Below are 21,560 nucleotides of genomic sequence, written 5' to 3' on the forward strand. Positions count from 1 at the left end.
GCGAAGGGTGGGGGTGGGGCGCCAAGGTCGGCTCCACTCGGCTGAGTCAGCGGCTCCCGGGACCGCGGCGGGGCGGCTCCCGAACAAAGAGTGGCCGGGCTGGGGGCGGGGCCCGACGGGGGGAGCGCGGGCGGCGGGCGGGCGAGTCCGGGCGGGTGGGCGGGGCCGGGCGGGCGTGAGAGGGGCGGGGGCGGGGCGAGAGGTGGGAAGGGCGGGGCCGGGCCCGGAGACGCAGGGGGCGGGGAGGGGTCCCCCCTGGAGGTAGGGAGAGGAAGGGGAGGGGTGGGGTGGGGGCGGGGCCTGAGCTGCAGAGAGAAGGGCCGGGAGCGGCGGGGCCGGGAGGGTTTCTATTGGGGGAAACCGGGCGCCTAGAGGGATCCGAGTTGGGGGAAGGGGGAGGGGAGAGGAGGGGGGAGGGGAGGGGAGGGGAGGGGAGGGGAGGGGAGGGGAGGGGAGGGGAGGGGAGGGGAGGGGAGGGGAGGGGAGGGGAGGGGAGGGGAGGGGAGGGGAGGGGAGGGAGGAGCGGGAGGCGGGACGCAGAGTTGGAGTCGGGTTGACTCCCGGCGGCTCCAGTTCGCAGCTCGCTCGGCAGCCCCGCCTGCCGGTCCCGCCAGGCCTGGAGCAGCTCTTTGCCCCGCTTGGGTTCTGGTTCCCGCTCTGTGAAGTGACAAAGGCCAGACTTGAATCACAGGATCGTGGGAGAGTGGGTTGAGAGAATGGAAATGAAGAGGAAGGCTTGTTGGCATTCCCTTTTGTATTTTGTACTGGCTGGGAAGAACTGTCTTCATAGCAGTACTAATACTTCATACATACATTTCCGTTTATTCCACAAAACACCCCAAAATAGGTAATATTATCACCCCCATTTTACGCCTGAGAAAACTGAGGCTCAGAAGAGCTTTTGTAGCATACCCATGTTAACAAGCTAGTAAGTGGCAGAAGCACTTAAACCTGAAGTCTGAGACCGTATGGGAAGACCCTGAGACTACGTGGAGAGGGGTCAGCTGAACTCAGTCTTATTGTAGATGCTATCAAGACACCAGGCATGTGAGTGAAGCCTCATGGATGTCTTGAACTCTCCGACCAAACTAGCCATCCACTAAACATTGCCAAGTGACCCCTCCCTTGACACCATATGGGGCAGAATGACCCAGCTGAGCCCTGCCTGAGTTCCTGATCCACAAAATTGTGAGATGTATTAAAATGTTTTAAGCTACTAAGGTTTGTTGTGCAGCAATAGATAACTGGAACAGATGGAACAAGTCCCTTGGGGAGCCAGACTTAGGATGCTGGCTGGGCAACCACCAGGACTCAAGAGGGGAGGCCAATGTTACTCTGGTGGAAAAAGAAAAGCAATGAGAGCCTCATTTGTATCCAGGCAGGGCTGTGGCTGGAGGGACAGGCAGTCCTTACCTCTCCCTGGCTGGCCATTGGCGGTCCATGGCATAGACCTCACAGCAAAGGTACTGATTTACAGGGGGCAGAAAGGGCACAAAAAACTGAGCTCAGTGATGCATGGCTCTTTACAAATCCTGTGCAACAAACATAGAAACACACACGTACACAGGGCTAATGGGTCTGCATTTTACATAGGTAAAACTGAGGCAGAAAGAGAGATTTGCTCTTAGGGCAAACAAAATTCCAACTATGAAACTGTGGCCTGGCTAAGACAGAGGGATCAGAGGCCCTCGAAGATGTCATGGTGGTTGTGACCCCATGGAGCTGAGTGGCGGTCACCAGCATGTGTGCATTATCCCTGGGGGAGGGGCTTAGGTGCTCTCTTCCAGGAGGAGGTCTTGTATACCTTTCCCAGAGAGAAGAGGGTGAGGAGATGTGGGGAGCCCAGGTCCCCTAAAACCCAGGGAATTAGGCCAGTGTTCTTGCTATGCCCAGGGAGAGCATGAAACACTGCAGGACCCAGGTAAAGAAGCAGAATCTGCACAAGTGGGACAACAAGGACTTTAGAGTCCAGTCACTGCTGTGACCTGGAGAGGGAACAGGCAGTTTGCCTCATTATGCCTCAGTTTCCTCAACTGTAAATAGGTTTCAGGGCCCCAAGTACCGATCCTGCTGTTCTTTCATTCCTTCATTAATTCATTCACTCATTCACTTACTCAATAAACACCTATTGAGCACCAACAGGACTAGGCTAGATACCTAAGGTGCATCCCCAGCAGTAGTGTGCCCATAAGATCCAGACCCCTGGCCGGTCCTTGCAGGCCACAGGGAGGGAGAGATGAACGTCCCAAGAGCTGGAACAATTCCTTTCCTTTCCAGGAGCTCTGTTCTCACCTCTAGGCAATGGGAGTGCTTTTCACAGTGGAGGCTTGGAGAGATTTGCCTGGGGCCTCTGGGCAAAGGCTGCAGAGAGGGTGAGCAGATTGTAGGGTGGAGAGAAGGCAGGAGATGGTGGCTGGTTCTCAGGGCTAAGTTCTGTGACAGTGAGATGGGCTCTTTGCCCATTGCCATCCCAGGAGGGCAGGCTGGGGCTGCAGGGGCTAATGGAGGAGGTGGGGACTGGAGGGAGGGTCTAAGAAGCTCCCGGAGCTGCCCAAGGCCAGGGAGGCCTCTATAAGCCTCTTCGGGGATCAGAGCTGAGACTCAAGTCCTTCTAGACGGCTCCAGAGTGTGGTCTGGCAAGGAGGCCTCAGTCCATCCAAAATATAGTATGTTCTTCCCCTGCGTACAGCTTTTACAGTTTCCAGCCCTTACTCTTAACCTCTGTGGCCCCAAAAGATACATTATTAGGGTCATTTTATAGATGGGAATATTGATGCTCAGAGCATCAGGCTAACCTGCCTAAATCAACGCATTAAACTGAGACAAGAACTCACCTTCCTGGCCACTCCCAGTGTTCCATCTCATTCCCACTCCTCCCATCTCCCCACTGAACTTCTCCCAATCCCAACTCCTCATCTACCCTCTTCTTGGGACTCTGAAACTCCCTATCCCCATCGATGGTGATCCAGGAGCTGTCATCTCTCAGGAGGAGTGAGGTGGCAGGGAAGGGTAGGGATTCCAGGGTTCAGAGGCTGGAGTTGAATTGTACTGTGTTACTCTCTGGCTCTACTCAGGCAGAGAGGACGCAGTCCTGTTTCCAAATATTCCTCCCTCAGACACAAGTGCCTGGAGGCTAGGGGAAGGGAGCTCACATTTCATATTTTCCGTTTACTACCACCTGTGATTCTCATAGAACCCTGCCTGGTGAGACATTTTACAAATGAAGCTACTGAGCTTCTGAAAAATTATAAGACACAAACCCTAGTCTGTCTAACTTCAGAGCCCAGGACCTCTCTACTATGACCAAGAAAGCAGGGGGGAGCACTGGCTGGGCAGTAGGATGGCCAGGCATTCAGGAGGACATGGACTGTAGGGTGCCTGGGTCACTGGCTCGCTGGCAGGGAGGGGTGCTTTCCTCCCAGGTTAGGTGTCTGGAGGCCTCGCAGATGCAGCACCAGCCGGCAGGTGTCGCTGTGACAGCGGGTTCCTCAGTGTTCTGATGGAGGGAGCGAGAGTAACACTCAGGAGCGAGATTAAACGCCTTGCTGACCGGTCACGAGATAACTCGTGTCTGCACTTACATTAATTTAAGTAATTTTAAACACCTTGCTGACCAAAGTAGACGGCCACATGGGTAAGTTCTGGCTTGAAATAGCTGGTCAGCAAGGTGTTAGATTATGAAAACAAGGAAGAGATAGCAACGGGAAAACGGGGCTGCTCCTCTGCTGGACATGGTGGGGGAGAGTGAACAATACCACTGATGAAAAGGGCCCGGCCAGGTGCTCAACACTCAGGCACTGTCTCCCCACTTTACCACCTGTGAAATCTTCATTTCTCTATGCCTCAGTTTCCTCATCTCTGAAATGGGAACACAGTGGCTGCTTTACAGGTCGCTGTGGGGATTAAGAGAGTCGGTAAGTCTGGCACATTGCAAGGATTCATTAATGTTGACTTTTCCCCTCCTGCTGGGCCCCCAGGCTTTACTTCCCATCCTCCTCCCAGACCCCCAGTCAATCTAGGACCCTCGCGGGACACAAGGCCAGGATACCAAGAAGGTGGACACAGATGCATACAGGGTGTGTTCAGCTGGATGGAGAGAGTTTGGAAGTCAGTGTCCTTGGTAGGTGCCATCACTGTTTGAACCTCAGTTTCGTTCTCGATGAAACGGTGACAGTACCCGTGAATGAGCCAGCGGGGTATGGGAAACCACTAGCCCTGTGCCCGGCACCGTAGCCGCAGGACTTTTGGTGCTGGCGTTGAGGGATGGTGTTGGGGGCTTGGGAGTCCCTGCTCTCTCACAAATCCCCCACTGATTTGTGATTCTTAATCTGATATTTGGGAGTCTGTGGTGGCAGAATCGGGTCCTTGTGCTGCTGTGGTATTTCTGAAAGCCAGAGGACCATCCCATGTGTAAGTGGGGAGAGGTTGCTCGAGCCCACAGAAGAGTCTCTGTTCTGGGCTGGGATCACCAACTACCCAGAAAGTTATGTGGTGAGTTCTGCTCCATGGGGCTGGGACAGCTGTTTTGGCAAATGAGAAACAAATTAATAATTAATCAGTGTTCTGTTTCTTCACCCTAATGCCATTTCATGGGCAGAGGACATGGAGGCCCGGGTTTGGAGCCTCAAGATCAGTCTTGGAAGTTGCCCATGGTTGGGGAGACTGGGGGTCAGGGACTGTCATTCTTGTACTGCTCTGTAAAGGAACTAACGTTTATTGGGGGCCTCCTATGTGTCGGGTGCTTTACAGGAGTTCTCATTAATTATCACAACAACACTGTGAAATGTTATGCCATTTTACAGATGGGAAAAATGAGGCCCAAGGTAAATGCTTTACCCAAAGTCTCACTCGTCCTCCTTGATGACTTCACTTACTTTATTTCCTCTGTGTAGAACCGTGGGGGTGATGTTGCTCTGAAGACATTCGGCAATGTCCAGAGACACTTTTGGTCTCACTCACATCCCACATGCAATCTACCAGCAAATCCTGTTGGTCTCACCCACAGACAGATTGGAATCCAGCTGTTTCTCATGTCCTCCACCGCTGCCACCTGACTGAAACACCAGTATCTCTCATCTGGATTATCTAAAGGCATCTGACCTGGTCTCCCTCTGTCAGCCCTGACTTCCTATAGTCTATTCTCCACATAGTATTCAAAGGGATTTCCCCCAGTGCTATGTTCTGTTCTTCCAGTGGTTTCCCATCTCATTCAGATTAAAAGCTGATGTCCTTTAAGTCCAATAGTGTCTGACATGCCTCCCCACTCCCCATCTCTGACTTTATCTCCCACCATTCTCCCCCTACCTTGCTTTAAATCACACTGGCCTCCTTGCTTCCCTCCAATAGTTACGAGTACTCCCACCTCAGGGCCTTTGCACTTGCTGTTTCCTTTGCTTTCTACCTAACCTTCAGGTCTTTTTTATTAAAAAATTATTCTCAGTGAGACCTTCCCTAACTGACCCGAAGTCCGGTTTAAAACTGGAATTGATTCCTATCCTGCACTCCCTTCCCTGCCCTGTTTTGCTCCCTGACACTTGACTGATATACCATAGATTTTGCTGGTTTGTGTTTCCTCCCAATAGATAGCCTCCCTGAGAGCAGGGATTACTTTCTGTCTTGTTCACTGTTGTATCCCCAATTCTTGGCACATAGCAGGTGCTTAATAAGTACACCTGGAAGGAGTAATTCCAGTGCTTGGGTCCCAGTGAATTAGAACCTGGTAGTATGTAAGTGGAGCCCAGGAATGTGTATTTCAAAAAGGCATCCCAAGTACTTTAGGGTTGAGAAGCCCTTTCTCAGAATGTCAGCAGGAAAGAATTCATCGTGCAAAGTTTAGCCCTCTGATTTCACCAATGAAGGCACCTAGGCCAGGGGTGGGAGGAGTTACCCCATGTGCCAGGCGGGTGGGGCAGAGGAGGAATTATTTAGGTATTGGACACCCAGCCGCGGGCTCTCTCTGCAGCTCCAGTAGGCCAGGGCCTGCCCAGTCTGGTTCCAGGGCCTGCTGAGAGGGGAAGTGCTGAGTCACTGGAACCCAGGCTTAGGGCAGGGCGTGGCCCCCAGCTCCGGTGGCCTTGGGGGCAAATTGGAGCTGCACTCACCTCCAGGTAACAGAGCATGGTTCTGCCTTTGCCCAAACTAACTTGTGAAGTTATGTCAACGTTTAAGTTCAAGAGTTGATCAGACTTTGAAATGCATAACCCATTAAAAAAATTGTGACAAATGAAATTGAGCTTTGGGAAGATAACTAAAACCTAGCTGATATGAGGGAGCTGACAAGCATATTTTAGTGGGGCCTCCGCGACTTTGGCTTAAAGGAAGCTTCAAAACTGTTTGCATGACTCTTTACCTGGGCCTAGAATTACTTGTCCAAACCTGGATCGCCTGGGGCCACTTATTAAAAACCCAGATTCCAGCCATTGCCCAGATGTTGTGTTCAGTGAGTCTTGGATCAGGCTCAGAAATCTGAATTTAAGGGATTCTTATATCTGCAAGTTTGAGAAACACTGCCTGGGCCTTGCCTGTGTGGTAATGAATCATATAAAGCAACAAGGCCTTGGCATCAGGCCCTCCCTTATTTCTAATCTGTTTGGAAACTGCAAGACCCAATTCCAACATGTTAAAGAAAACACTAGTAGGTCTATAAATCCTAGGAGACTATTGTGCTTGTCAAGTGCACCTCAGGGAATTTATATTCTATTGCTTCAAAGAATGCCTTGGGCACCTGTATGACTGAGCAGTTATTGAAGATGGTCTGTCCTATCTGGATTATTCTAATGTGCAGAGGTTGCTGGGAGATGGCCCCAGGGTGGCAGGAGCTGGGGGAGCTTCGCTGGGCTTGGTGGGAAGACCAGCTTGACAGGTTCCAGGGATACATTTTGCCCCAGGTATGCCCGACTTCTGTGTTTCATGCTCTTCATGGCTGCACTAGCCCTCCCATGTTTACACAGAGTTCATGGTCACACACATATCCCCAGTCTCACACACACACACAGGGAAGTGGAAAACCCCAGGCCTCTTCCAGAAAGAACACTGCTTCCTGCGCCCCTCCTCCAACGCCTTTCCAGCCCTACCCGTTCTCTCCCAGGGACAGCTGATGGGCAGCTTCTGTTCGAAATCCTGCAACAGCCACCACGTCAGGCTGATGTGCCCCGGTTCGACATTCAAAGCTGTGATTCCTGGGAACAACTGCCCCGTGGAAGGCAGAATGGCCCCCAAAGTTGTCCACATCCCAACTCCTGGAGCCTGTGAATGTCACATGGCAAAGGGACTTCTGCAGCCCTGGCAGGGTGGTTCAGGTGGTTGGAACGTCACCCTGATGCACCAGGGTTGCAGGTTCAACCCCGGGCCAGGGCACATACAGCAACCAACCAACGATGCATAAATGGGCAGAGCAGCAGATTGATGTTTCTCTCCGCTCTTACCTCTCTCTAAAAATCAATCAATTTTTTTGCCCGGCCGGGTGTGGCTCAGCAGTTGAGCATCGACCTAGGATCCAGGAGATTGCGGTTCGATTCCGGGTCAGGGCACATGCCCGGGTTGTGGGCCCCATCCCCAGTTGCGGGGTGCAGGAGGCAGCCGATCAATGACTCCATCATTGATGTTTCTCTCTTTCTCTCTCCCTCTCCCTTCCTCTCTCTGAAATCAATAAAGACATATTTTAAAAAATAATAAAAATAAATATTTTTTAAAAAAAGGACTTTTGCAGATGTGATTAAGGGCTTTGAGAAGGGGAGGTCTTCCTGGACTACGTGGGTGGGCCCAATCTAATGGCGTGACCTTAAAAGTGGAGAGCCTTTCCTGGCTGTGGGTAGAGACATGTGATGGAGGGTCAGAGATGCGACACTGCTGGCTTAAGACGGAGGAAAGGTGGCCAGGAGCCAAGAAATGAGGGCAGCCTCTAGCAGCTAGAAAAGGCAGGGAATGGACTCTGCCCTACAGCCTCCAGAAATGTACCCTCGACATCCTGATTCCAGCCCAGTGATACCCACGGTGAACTTCTGTAAGATAATATATTTGTATTGTTTTAAGACACTAAAGCTGTGGTAGTCTGACAGCAATAGGAAACGAATCCATTCCCCATGGAAGCTTCCTCCAGCCAGTCAGCCTCTGGCTAGTCTCACTCCAGACACCATGTGTCCTCCCTCCAGGCTTCGCTCATGCTGTTGCCCCCAGGAGACTCGGATCCCCTCTCCTGCGCTCCTGTTAACAATCGCCTTTCCCTCTACACCGTCCTCAGTACTGACCACCCGCCAGCAGCGTTCACTCTTCTGCCTGCCCATGCTGTGGGCTCCCCTCTAGACCGTAAGCTCCTTATAGGCAGTGTCTGTGACTGTTTCCTCTGGACCCCACAACCAGAAATGGCTCACAGAGGTTTGCACAATGCACCTGGGGCATCCTTACATAGCACCCCTGGTTCTCAGTCCCTACCTGCATCAGGATCACCTGGGGATCTCTACAAAACCCCCAATACTACCAAATCACTGTGGAAGGATGAGAGGCCGCTATGCATATATTACTGGAAAGATTTCCAAGATTCAGAAAGTGAAAAAAGCAGGGAGTTGAAGTGAGTGGAATATGTTGCCATTTGTGTGAAAAAGCAAAAAAAATAAAAAAATTTTGTATAATTTTTAAAAGAATTGACTATCTTTGGAAAGATATAAAAAATGAGAGAATTCTGGCAACTTTCTAAATTCTGTACCATACATATATATTACCTGTTCACAAAAGTAAGTACATTTTAAAAATTCAAAATACTGATTCTGGTGTATCTCCAGAAAGGATCCAGGTTGCCCCAGGTGGGGCACAGGAATCTCTTTCTAAAGCACTGTCTGCCAGCTGATTCCAGGACAGGAACTGAATTGTCAGGAAGAGGGCAGAGTCAAAAATTGAAGGATATTTGGAAGCATAAGCTGAAAATGAACTTAATCAGAAAAATAAATAGAAACTCTCCAAGGGATTGGGAAGCCCCAGGAACCCAGATTCAATCCCACCTCTGCATTTTATGGACCAGAAAAGAGAGGGAGAGTAAGTTGCCCAAAGCCACACAGCCAGTCAGAGGCACAGGCCAGTGCCCCAGGAACATTTGATAGTGACAATGACATTGCCTCCCAGCCCCTGCCCACCCTCCTGCAGGGGCCCTGCTGACTCACAGGGCAGGAGGACAGGAAGATAGAGAAGAAAACACCGTCTTTAATCAACCCACCTGCACAGAAACCAGGGGAACACTCCCTGCCTTGCAAGGTCCCAGTGAGAACTTGGTCTCCTTGCAAAAAACATCTTATAAAAACAAAAGGCTTCAAAGCACCAGTGGCTAAACCCCTTGAGTAGAAAGGGGGTTGGGGGAGTGGAGGTGAGATGACAGCTGCCTGGGGTGGGAGAAGGAAGGGCTGGTGGCCAAGTGGTGGGGCAGCAGCAAGGCCTGAAGGGAACTGTCCCCATCTTGAGCTGTCCCCATCAGCTAACTGGGCTGACCATCTAGGACCTTGGTGCCTGTGGTCACTAGAGGAATTCCTGGGGCTAGTTCCTTGGCACAGAACTGCACTTGGGATGGTGGAGTGCAGTCTTAGCTCAGGATATTTTGGCTTTAGACAGTAGGAAATACTAGATTGGAGAGTGGAGAGTGTAGAACAAAGTGGTTACCATGGACAGGCTCAGGGGTGCAAACCATCTGCACTTCCCTCCAGTTCCCTGATGACTCCCACCCTTCCTTACCCAGGGCCACTCCTATTTCAGACTGGGAAGCTGAGGCCTGATTCTCCTGCCCTTGGACTCACCAGCCAGGGCACAGGGTGCAGGGTGCTCGGGGATGTCTGTGGAAGGAGGGGAGAATGACTTCTCATGTCTACTTGCTCTCAAGGAAGGGTGCTGGCCCTCCTGACCCCCACAGCCCCAGTCTGCCTCTTCAGAACTCCTGGACACTGGAGTAGTCATAAATGCTAGTGATCTGTGAGCACTGGTGATCACGCAGAGCTGACCAACCCTTTTCCACTCTTAAACCACAGGTCTTCCAACTGGTGAGGTGGATGGAGCTGTCAGGGGTTGGTGGAGTTGCTGAGGGGGTAGGGAACCATGAGTGCAGCAGCTTCAGGGATGTGGAAGGGAGGTGATGACTGAGTTGTAGGTCCTGTTTCCTGGAGAGAGTTTGAAAGGTTTGCCAAGGGTGGACAGAAGCCGAGTCTAGGAAGGCTTCCCTGTGGGTCAGGCTGAATTCAGGGCTCTGGGCTTCGTATGTCTGGTTCCCAAAAAGAGAACAGGTGTATTGCTTTAAGAGAGGCATTGGTAAGTGGTAGTAGTGATGTGTAAATGTGGTTCTAGAATATCCGAGCTGGAAAGGGTCTTGAAAATGAAATTCAGAGACCAGACACTGGGTTTTAGAGGCTGAAACTACAGAAAGTACACTGTGTTCAAGGCCCGCCTCCACCAAAGGCCTAGCGGTGTGGCCTCAAAGCAAATCGCTTTACATCTCTGGGCCTCAGTTTCCTTATCTGCAAAATGGGGATTGTAATGCCAGCCTAACCCAGGGAACTGAGAGTCAAATGAGAGAGAAGGCTAGAAAGAGCTCAATCTGCTAAGGGATTATTTTAATTATTTGAGGTGGGGAAACTGAGGACCAGAGGGCAAGGGCCTTGCCAGATGTCACACAGAAAGTAAGTGATGGAGCTGTGATTAGAACCCAGGCCTCCTGCTCCTAGTTCTCGGTAACTTTCCTCAGAGCTGGTGAATGAGTGGTGAGATGGGGTGAGTCTGTCCATCTTGCCCTTCCTCTCTGGACAGTGGACAGGATGCTGGGTGAAGGTTGAAAGGGAGAGGCTGGAGAAGGGAGGGAGGCCCCAGCGCAAGCCAAGGCTGAGATAAAAAAAATACAAACCCCGAGATTCCCCTCCCTCGCCCCACCCCGCCCCACCCCTGAAGTCCAGGCTGCGAAGGGCCAAGTCCAAGTCCGCTGCAGACCCGGATCGAGCCGCGCAAGCTGCAGTCGACCCGCGAGCCACCAGGGGGCGCGCCTGCGCCTTAGCCCGAGCTCTGGGCAGCAGCCGTCAGTCCAGCCACAAAGCACGCGGCGCCGGGGTGGGCGCGGGGCAGAAGCTACCCGGACCTGCAGGAAACAAAGGCAGGTTAGGAAAGCGGACCCCAAAATGGGGGAGCAGAGAGATCAGACTGCTCTTCCCACCTCTCATCCCCCTTCTCCCGACACTAACTCCTCGTTCCCCACCCCACCCCGCCTGGCGCCATGACCCACGTGTACAGAGGCTGCAGTTGTAAATGCGATGTCTTCTGGGGCGCCTGGTATCCGTAGGAGTCAAAACCACCGATGAAGTCAACTGCGAAGTGGAGGTGGCACGTGGTTAGGAATGGGCCTGGGACGGGCAAGGAACAGGAGGCTGGGCTTTGAAAGGAAGGAATCCGAGGGGCAGGCCACCGGCGGCCTTAGGGGCGGGGCTTTGCTGCGGGATCCTGAGGGGTGGGCCTATGCGGGCGGGGACGCCGAGGGGCTCGCTGGGACCCGACCTGGCCTAAGGCCCTAAGAAGATGGGGGGGCATCCTTAGGGGAGAAGGCTCTTGGGGTCAGGGCTCCAGCCACTTAAGGGGAGGAGACTGGAGTGGGGAGTAAACGCTGGGAATGGATGGTCCTGGCAGGAACTAGCCTCGTGGAGCCCCTCCAAGGGGCCGGGCCTAAGAGGGGTGGGCAGGGGGTGGTGCTGGGGCCAAGGACTGGGCACCTGGACATCTGGGCCCTAGCCCAGAATGGGCTCGCTGTGCAAACCTCCCCCCCTCCCCTCCACGAGGGGCGGACCCGAGGCTCCCTCCCGACGAGGCCGCTCGGGTCCCTGTCCAGGGTGCTGAAGGCGCGGGGTGGCCCGCAGCCCGGCTCTCCCGCTTCCCTAGGGGCGCCGCACACTCACAGCTGTCCTCCTCCTCCAGGAACACTTTGCTCACGTAGCAGGCGAACACGAAGCCGAACAGCTGAGGGAGGAAGGGCACGAGGAGAGGGAAAACTCTTCCTCCACCCTCTGCCTGCCCTGCCTACCCGGACCCCAGGGACCGGTGTGCTAAGCTGCAGGCAATCCCACAACTTCAAGTTAATGACTGGGCCTTAAAGTCAAACATACCTGGTTCCAGTCTCTGTTCTGGGAGTGTGACTTTAGACAAGTAATTCTTTTACCTCTTTGAGCCTCAGTTTCCCCAGTTGGATCTGGGCAATACCTTACTGGCTTGTTAAGAGGAAATAGAGTTATATGACTTCATATGTGTAAAGCGCCTTGGGCAGGGCTGGCCCTTCTAGAAATGAGAGCTATTACTATCTTGGAGCCATTTTTACTGTATTCTTATAACTCCTTTTGGTTGATACTGTCATTGAGTAAGGAAACAAGCTCGGAGATGGCAAGTGACTTGTCCAAGGTCACACAATGGGTATACTGGAAATTTAAACCCAGGACTGACTCATGGTCTGTTGCCTCATCCTATTCATTAAATCTGCTCACTCTCTGAATGGGGGCTGGGGCAGGGGTGAGGGGAGGAGGTACAGGATATGGAAACAGAGCCAGGCAGAAGCACAGACAGGCTGGAAGACCTTTTTAACTAGGGCTAAACAAAGGGGTTTACAGGTTCCACTTTTGGTAGTATTGTGAGTTGGGGGGACAGGAAGACTTACAGCCAGGAAGATCTGCAGGGCACTGCTGAGGGCTTCAATGTAGGGATAGTCAAGCAGGCAGCCAGTCACAGAGATAACATGGTGGTCCTCCAGGGCCAGGCGGGAGTTCAGGACAGGTGTCACCAGGCAGCCTGGCCCGTTCTCCATCCACCAGGAGCGGTGCAGGGATGTGTTGAAGGTCATGATGAAGTCCCGGTCCTGGGGGCAGAGGGGCCTAGGATACTGAGCTGGAGTGCGGGAAACCTCCCCAGGTCCCAGGAGACTGTATATAAAGCCTATTTTACATCTGGACTATTACAGCAGCCTCCTCCCATAACTTGATTTGCGGAGGGCATGGGGGTGGGGGTGGGAAGAGTATCTGCAGATCTACATTTGGCCAGTAGGTGGCGCTTGTTGACCATGCAGACCTCGCTCTCCAAAGCGATGGAAGGGGCTGGTACTGACCCACAAGAACCCCAGAATTTCTGGGCTGGAAGGAACATTAACAGTGACCATGTACAGTTTTCCAGCCATTGGTAAAATCTTCAATACAGGTCCTTTCATGGCCCGTTCAGCCTCTCCAATGCTCTCCCTATGTGAGACCCGGGGCAAACCTCTTCCCTCTTTGGTCCTTAGTCTCCTCATTTGAAATGGAGAAGGGGCTGGCCTAGACCAGAAGTTGTTATTGATGATGTGCATCCATGTGTTTATCAATCCATTCAATCATACAGCCGCTAACAAATATCCAATGCATGCTGACCGGGTGCCAAGCACTGAGATGTGTGATCTTGCTTTATCCCCTCAGCAACCAAAGGAAGTTGGGGTTGCTTTTATCTGCACTTAATGAGGAGCTGAAGTTCAGAGAGGGTAAGACACTTGCGCAAGATCAGAGAGCTACTGTGACCTTGACAGCTGGGATTTGAATCTAGTAGGTGTTCAAACTACAAAGCCAAATGCTCTCATTCATGTATGTTGCCTTCATAATATCTAAAAATGGAAGTTGTGCCCTCTGGGCTTACTCTTCTTGAAGTTAAATACTCCCACTTTCTTCCATATTTCTCCATGTGCCATGGTCTAGTCAATTTTTCCTGAACAAACTCTACCTAATCTCTTTTTCTTCTGAAAAATATTGATCAGCACTGGACTCAAATCTTTGTGTCTAAACAGTACAAAGTGCATAGGATTTTCACCCCCTTTGCACTGAACACACATGGGGCCTAAGAGTAGTTTTCTGGGCCACCATATACTGTTGGTTTCTACTGAGCTTGTTATCAACTGGGACCCCAGCCCATCTTCACACGGACTGATCTTCACCCTTATCTGCTCCATCACCATCTGTGTCTGAGAAGTGCAGAGGGGGCCCAAAACAAAAATGTGGGGTGAGGGATGGAAACACAGATTATTTGGATGTGTAGAGGGAAGTTTCTTCAAGAGATAATGCCTCCCCCCCAAAAACCCCAAAAAGAAATGATGCCCCAGACCCACACCACCATGGGAGCCCTTAGGGTTGGGGGTAGGGGGAGGGTCAGGCTCTGCCCTCTGGCACTGCCAGGCCTGAGGCTTACCTGGGACAGCTGTCCAACCTCCAGGTAGAAGCAGATGATAAACGCATTCCAGCCAACCCAAAGCACCAGCCAGGCTGCATACTGGGGAAAGCAGAGGTGGGGTCAGGGTGGGGCCTGGGGAGTGGGGTTGGAGCATGTCCACAGACACAGAGCTAATGGACTGAGGAGACTTTTGCAGGGGAAGTTATGACAATATGTTACTCACAGAGCACTGAGAATAGTTAACAAATCATTTTTATACCTACCCGGTCTTTACAACAGCCCTGCAGGGAAGGTATTGTCCTCGCTTCAGAGATAACTAATTTAAGGCCTAGAGAGGGTCTTTTTTTCCAAGATCACACAGCTAGAAAGAGGTAGGGCTGGCACTCAAACCCAAGTTCCTGGGTAGCTGATCCTATCCAATCAGCAGAGAACAACAGCCACTGGACATGGCAAAGAGCTGGAGAGGAGCTGGCCATTTCCATCCAAGCCTTAGGTCTCCGATTCCAGTGGCCACCACCTGGAAGACACTGATGTTACCCTGGTGCCTGGGGCTTCTTCAGAACTGGAGAGAAGTTCTGAAGATAAGAGGAGACTCTGGAGGGACCCTGTTCTCCTGGCCCCTGGGAGCTGAGCCTGTGGGAGGTGGGAGAAGTCCTGGAATGAGTGGAGTGGGCTGTGGGGCTAGCAGGACACTGCATGTCATTGTTATGGCAGGTGTCAAGCATTTCTATTGTAAATCTACCAAAAAGCCTTTTCCTCAAGAAAGGTATGTAAGTGGGTCACAGATTAAGAGCAGGGGACAAAGGTGAACTGAAAACAGGAGTTTAACAGAGACCATCAAGGACCAGGACCTAGAAAAGGGAAGCAGGAGGAAGGAGCCACGGATGCAATCCACCCTGGGGATGGGCACACAGGCACTGACCTCAGAGCCACTCTCGACCATATTCTTGATGAACACCAAGGACAAAAGCCCAGCTTTCCTGAGGCAACCTGAGAAACTAAGCTAGACAGGGCTCCTGAGGCAGCGGGGGATGTGGCCGGAGCCTTCACTCTGGATCTGATGCTCTAGTCCTGGCTCTGCCACTTACTAGCTGTGTGACCTTAGGAAGCATCGTGACCTTTCTGAGACTCATTTCCTCATCTAGAAAATGGAGACGGTTCGATACGCCTCGCAGAGCTGTTGTAAAGATCCAATAAAGCATCAAAACTCTCAGCAGAGTGCCCGATACATGGCAGGCACTCACCAAATGATGTATCACGTTAATAGCTGGATTTTTTCCCTAGGAAAAATACCAACCTTGTCTCCGCTGAACAAAGAAGCATTGGGATTTGGGCATTCACCCACAGGGCTGGAGGCAAGACAGGGCAGGGGTCTGGGTGCCCGAGTGGGGCCAGTTCTGGCTGGAGGAACGGGGGAGGTGTGGGGGTAAGGAGAAGGGCGGCTTGGGAGGGGCCAGGTGAGCCATACCAGAATGAGGTACCGGGAGCGGTACTGCACCGTGCCAAAGATGCCCAGGATGACCGCCATGATGTGCAGGAAGTTGGCTAGGATGGGAGCCCACTGGTAGCCCAGGAAGTCAAAGATCTGCCGCTCCAGCGCAGCCACCTGTGGGAAAGAGCAGACTGAGGCCACACGCACCCCCTAAAAGGGAAGGTCAGGGACTCCTCCTTGACCCTGTGGACGTGACATCAGTTATCATGGTGATGAGGCACCATGGCCTGATTGCGCACAAATCTTAAAGCCATCCCAGTCCCACAGCACCAAAGGGATGCTGGGAGGTGGGGGCAAGTTTGGGGGGGGTGAGGGACTGAGCCCTGATCATGACTTTGGGGTGGGCTGAAGGGAGATGGAAGCCAGGGTTCAGTACACCTGCCTCCGTGCCAAGAGGCCCTAGCCACTGGCACCTTCCTGATGTGAGGCTCTCAGCTGAAGTCAGGATCCAGACTCCTCCCCCAGCTCTGCCCAAGGCCTGAGCCCTCACCCTGGAGGCCCAAGGAAAGCCCGTGGGTCTGAGTCACCTCTTCCAAAGCCCCCTATCTGGAGGTTGCCCTGGCCTATGGGATCCACAGTCCACAGAAAAAGGGATTTTGTTTTACTCTCCTTTCCTGAGGGAGCTGTAGTAGATTGCAAAACTGGCCTCAAATTCTTCTTCTGTTTCAATGCTCTGTGGCAGTGCCCTCCCGCACTAGCTCTTTACTTGGTCATGTGACTTGCTTTGCCCAATGGGACTTAAGTAGATGCCAAGCAAGTGAAGGCTTGAAAAATGCTTGTGCATTGTAGCTTGCTCACACTTGCTACACTGTAACACAGAGAACACCTTGTTAAAGAGCCAGAGCTGACCTGCTGGAGAACGAGAGGCTACATGGAGGGGCTCTGAGGCACCCCAGCCAACAGCCATTCAACCATCAGAGTGAGGCCATGCTAACTCACTGACATGCCAGCCAACCCACCAGCTGACCACAGACAGGCAATCTAGACCAAAAGAATCTCCCAGCCGACCCAGCGAATCATGAGCTGAATAAAATGGTTCTTTTAGACTACTACATTTTGGAGTGATTTGTTATGCAGCAAAAGCTAACTGATACAGGACACAATCAACATTCTCTTTTCAACAGCCCCTAGCTCAATCTTCCAGCTGATGCACTTAGGAACAAAGGTGCCAAGGGTACCTATTGATATTGACTGACCAATATCCCTTCTTCTGGTGACAGAACCCATCTCTTTGTTTTGGAAGCTGCCTCCCAGACACTCAGTGGCTTGGGTGGGGCTGAGGCCACTTCTAACTTCAATAGTGGGCTGTGACCTAGGCCTAACCAAATAATCGACACAGTGATCTGTTCAGGGATGGGCACTCACTGTGTGCCCTGCTCCTGAGAGTCACTAAAGCTAAGGGACAGCCCAGCCGGTATAGCTCAGTGGTTGAGCATTGACCTATGAACCAGGAGGTCACAGTTCAATTCCCAGTCAGGGCACATGCCCAGGTTGTGCGATGCCCAGTAGGGGACGTGCAGGAGGCAGCCGATCAATGACTCTCATCACTGATGTTGCAATCTCTCTCTTCCTCTCCTTTCCTCTCTGAAATTAATAAAAACATATTTAAAAAAAAGCAAAAAAAGCTAAGGGACAGAGAGTGAGGGAAGAAGATGAACAGGCAGGGGGAGTGTCCCTGGTGACATCGTTTTAGGTCTGGGGATCCAGCCATGCCTAAAACTAATGGTCTCTCCCTGTTCTTGTGATTTCTGTCACTTGCAACCAAGAGTCCTGACTAAAACAGAAGGGGAGAGAAGAGGGTCCGGCTGGGGAGGGAGAGGGAAGATTCTGATAAAGCGAAAAGATCCTAGAAGCTTTTTTCCTGGCAGGGAGAGTAAGGAGAAGAGAAGGTGGAGCTGATGCTACCACACAGATGGCAAGGCTGGGCAGAGACCCAGGAAGCTGTGGGCTCCACCCTGGCACCCACCCACCTGGCGCCAGCCTGCCTCTTTTTGGCGACTCTCCTCCCAAGGCTCTGCAGGTTGTAAAGAGTGTTCCAAGTGCATCTCTCACTTGATACTCCTAGGCAGAAAGGCAGAGCTGAGATCATTATCTCACTTTGCAGAAAGAGACCATGAGGCTCAGAGAGGGGACGCGACTTGCCCAAGGTCACACAGCTGGTTGGTGGCAGAGCAAGGCAACCACTCTGCCTTTCTCTGCCATCTGTCTCATCTTGGCACCAACACACAACCTTTCCCAGTTGGCAGTGGCCTGGGAGTTAAGAGGTGTGGTTCTAATTGAGAGTCTGACACTGACCATAGGCAACCCTGGATAGGCCACCTTCCTGCTGGGTCTTGGGCAAACTCCACGAGAGCAGGGATTTCTGTCTGAGATGTTCGCTGCTGTATGTCTAGTGGTGAGGGCCATGCCTGGCACACTGTAGGTGCCAAATTTAAACTCACTCTCCACCCGCCCTGGCCACTCCCGATTCCAGAGCAGCTCATCCTACCCTGCACTCAGGCCCCTCAATATCAAAGGACCTCAGGGCTACATTCAGCCCTTCTTCATGCTCCACTTGTCCCAGCAAACACATGTCGACCCAAGCTTCAGTGACCACCTGCTCATGTTTCAGCCTCCAGCCCCTTTATAACCAACTATCTGATGGATGACTCATCATGAACTTAATACGCCCAAACCTGGTCCCTTCCCAGTGTTTTTGGGTCCCACGGTGTGTCCAGCTGCATGAGCTAGGAAGCTAAACTTTAGGTCCAGGTCTCCCTCCTGCTCCCTCACCTCCATGCCCGGCCTGTCATCAAGCCCCGGCTGTCTGATCTGCTGAATCTCTTACACACCCGGCCACTTTTCTCCCTCCACTGTCTTCTCTCACCTGGCCATTGCAACTGCCAGCCCCTCCCTTTCAAGCCTAACCCGCCCCTCTCTTTCCAGAGTGAAACCTCCAAGAAGCTCCCAGGCTGCCCCTCCCCTTGCCCTTAGCTCCCCACCCCCACCCTGATTATTTATTTATTGGGCTGCCAGCTGAGGGGGATGCGGTTGCCATGGGAACCTGCAGCCCCGAGTCAGGGCTGCCTCTGTTCTCAGTAGGATGCTCTTGTCTGTCTAGACGCCAACCCCTGGAGCCCAACACCAGGTGGGGGGTGTGGCGTGGGGGGCAGGGGATGAATAATGGACATGAGCCCACCCCAGCCCCAGGAAGCTGGCTGGGGGAGAGGGCAGGGAGGGGGGTGGGCTTGGGGCCACAAAACCCATCAGGAGTCTCTTGCATCCAGGCCCTAGCCAGCCAATTCTGCAAGTCAACTGCTTTCCTGGCCAAAATTCCAGTCATGTCGCCATGGACTTAGACACAGAAGTCAGGCTGTTTGAGAAGGGATGAGGGAGAGGCCCCTGAAGTTCCCCGAGAATGGCTTGGTCCAAGCCAGGTACTATCTCTTTTATTGACTTTAGTTACCAGAGGGCTGAGCTGTGAAGATTTCCCCATTTGGGACCAGGCAGACCTGAGCTCCATCCCCTGCTCAGCCGTGGTGTGACCTTGGGCGAGTTACTCCCCCTCTCTGAGCCTAGGAAAATGTCCTAAGGATTCAAACAGTGCATGTAAAGCTCTCAGCCCAGGGCCTGGCACACAGTTGGTGCTTGGTATATGGCGATAGGCTTTTCTGCATCCCCAAACTCAAGCCCCCGTTTTCCCAATGGATTTCTGAGGCAGCTGACAAAATTAAACTTGACTCGGCCCCTCATCCATGAAATGAGGGAGTAGGATTGAAGCCACAGACTGCAGAGCTGAAAGGACCCCTGGAGATCTGCTGGTCCAACCCTCTCATTAGGAAGGTGAGCAAACTGACAGCAGAAGGGGACAGTGACTTGTCTAAGGGGAGGGTCTTCTCCCTCTCCCTGAGCTCTGTCCCCATCTCTAAGGTCCATTTGAGTCTGAGTTGAAATAAACACCCAAAGAGAGATTGAAAGGAGTACAGTTATCGAGACCAGGTAGTCTTTGTCAGGACCAGGGAAGATGGATTTCACAGGGACTCAATTCATTGAACAAATGTTTCTTGAGCACCTACTATGTGCCAGGCCCTGTGCAGGGTATGTGGCCATGAACAAGCTGGTGTGGCTCCTGCCTCAGGGAGCTCAAGTCTAGAGACTGATACCACAGTCTTCTGGGAGCTGATGATGGGGGCTTCTCTGCCAGGTTTCCCATCCACCGTGTGCAGTGATCTGTGGGGACTCCTTCCTATCCGTCTTCCCCCCCACTCCCTTTGTTTTCCAGGGCTCCTGCAGCCCTTCTGCTTCTCTCTGTCCCAGCTTGGATCCTGCTGGAAAATGGCCAAGGCAATAACTGTTAAGTGAAATAAAACAAGCTGCAAAACAATATGATTCCATTTGTGTAAAAAAAAAAAAAAAAGCCGAGAGAGAAAGAGAGAGAGAGAGAGAGAGAGAGAGAGGGAGAGGGAGAGAGGGAGAGAGAGGGAGAGAGGGAGAGAGAGGGAGAGAGAGAGAGGGAGAGGGAGGGAGAGGGAGAGAGAGGAAATGTGTGTGACTGCAAATGCAGAGTCAAGAGCTGGGGAAATACAACAAATGATCATGAGAAGTTCTCTCTAGGGAGTGGGAACAGGGAGATGCGGAGACTTTTACTTTTAAATGTACACACTTCTATATTTCTGAAATTTTTTTACATTATACTTTTTGAAACAATGTTTTTAAATGTTGATTCATCACTTAGACCACGTAAAAGAGGCGCTAGAGTGGCTCGGCGGATCTGAGGTCGCCTCTGACGTGAATGTGTGTGGGACCCTGAGCAGGTGTCCTCCTCTGGGCCTCAGTGTTCTCATCTGTACATGGGGGCCTCTGTAGCTCCCTATCGCTATCTCGGCCTGGTGGTGCTGCAGCCTGCCTGCCTGCAGGGGACTGGCCTTGGGGTCCTGGGACCCCTGCTGAGAGCCAGAAGGCACTTTCCCCCCAGAAGCTGGTTCTTCTGGCCCCAGGTTCTGCCTGAGTCATCAAAGCCCTGCTTCCCCCGCCTCGCGGGACCCAGACCCAACATCACCTTCCTCTAGGTTCTACCAGACAAGGGAGCCCTCTCCCCACAGTCCTAATGCAGCTGCCTCGATATGAAGTTCCCCCTTTTACAGAGGGGCCTCAGAGCGGTCACCAGAGCCTCCTGAAATCACTCAGACGGGAAGTAGCAGAGCCGAGATCTGAGTCCTTGTCTCTACACCCACCGCTCTTCCCACTTGCCAGCCATCTCTCCGGAGACAGGGGATAGGCAGGGACAGAGTGGAGGTGGGGCAGAGCCTGCTCTGGATCAAGGGCCCCTCAATCACCCAGCCCAGCCTCCTGTGGGCAGTGATGTAACAGCTCACACTTATTAATCTTCAATTAGTGCCAGACACTGTTCTGAGCACTTCACATCTGTTCATTCAGTCATTCTACAAACAGTTCTCAAGTGCCTTTTGTGTGCTAAGTGCTGAGAACTCAGCGGTGAATAGAGACAGCCCAGCTCCTGTCCTCATGGATGACAGTCCTGCCTGTTCCCTCTTCAGTGCAGACACTAGGACATCGGCCCCAGCCCAGACAGCAGGGGAAGCAGAAGAGGGACAAGAAGAGGGAAAATTCTTTTCCATTAGAAAACAAAACAAATTCTCTCTGGAGATTAATACCCCTTCTCAATGGGTCTTAGAATTGTAGAATCATTTATTGAGCACCTATTGTATACTACCCTTCATACTCACATCACATCTCTTACGCCTATCCCACTGATAGACAAGGCCCAGAGAACTGCACGGCTGACCAAGGACACACAAAAGAGCTGAGGTTTGGGGCCAAGCCCTCACTCTTCTGTACCACATGGCTCCCTGAGACTTGCTCGGGAGCCTGTCTGCATGACCTGGCATTT

At 52.3% G+C, this 21,560-nt stretch overlaps 1 protein-coding gene across 2 annotated transcripts in view; it reads right to left on the reverse strand.

The window, feature by feature from the left end:
• Window positions 1-9,172: 9,172 nt before the first annotated feature.
• NKAIN1 (sodium/potassium transporting ATPase interacting 1) overlaps window positions 9,173-21,560 on the reverse strand; it is a 36,572-nt gene continuing 24,184 nt past the window's right edge. For both annotated transcript variants that reach the window (XM_081144818.1, XM_081144817.1), the window contains 6 exons: window positions 15,650-15,787; window positions 14,200-14,280; window positions 12,656-12,853; window positions 11,907-11,967; window positions 11,243-11,324; window positions 9,173-11,098 (listed from right to left, as the gene is read on the reverse strand). In XM_081144818.1, coding sequence (XP_081000944.1) covers window positions 11,089-11,098; window positions 11,243-11,324; window positions 11,907-11,967; window positions 12,656-12,853; window positions 14,200-14,280; window positions 15,650-15,787 — 570 coding nt within the window. In that variant the 3' untranslated portion in view covers window positions 9,173-11,088. The remainder of the gene's footprint in view (window positions 11,099-11,242; window positions 11,325-11,906; window positions 11,968-12,655; window positions 12,854-14,199; window positions 14,281-15,649; window positions 15,788-21,560) is intronic.

The sequence above is a fragment of the Miniopterus schreibersii genome (assembly GCF_964146895.1).
Source record: "Miniopterus schreibersii genome assembly, chromosome: 8".
Lineage (NCBI taxonomy): Eukaryota > Metazoa > Chordata > Mammalia > Chiroptera > Miniopteridae > Miniopterus > Miniopterus schreibersii.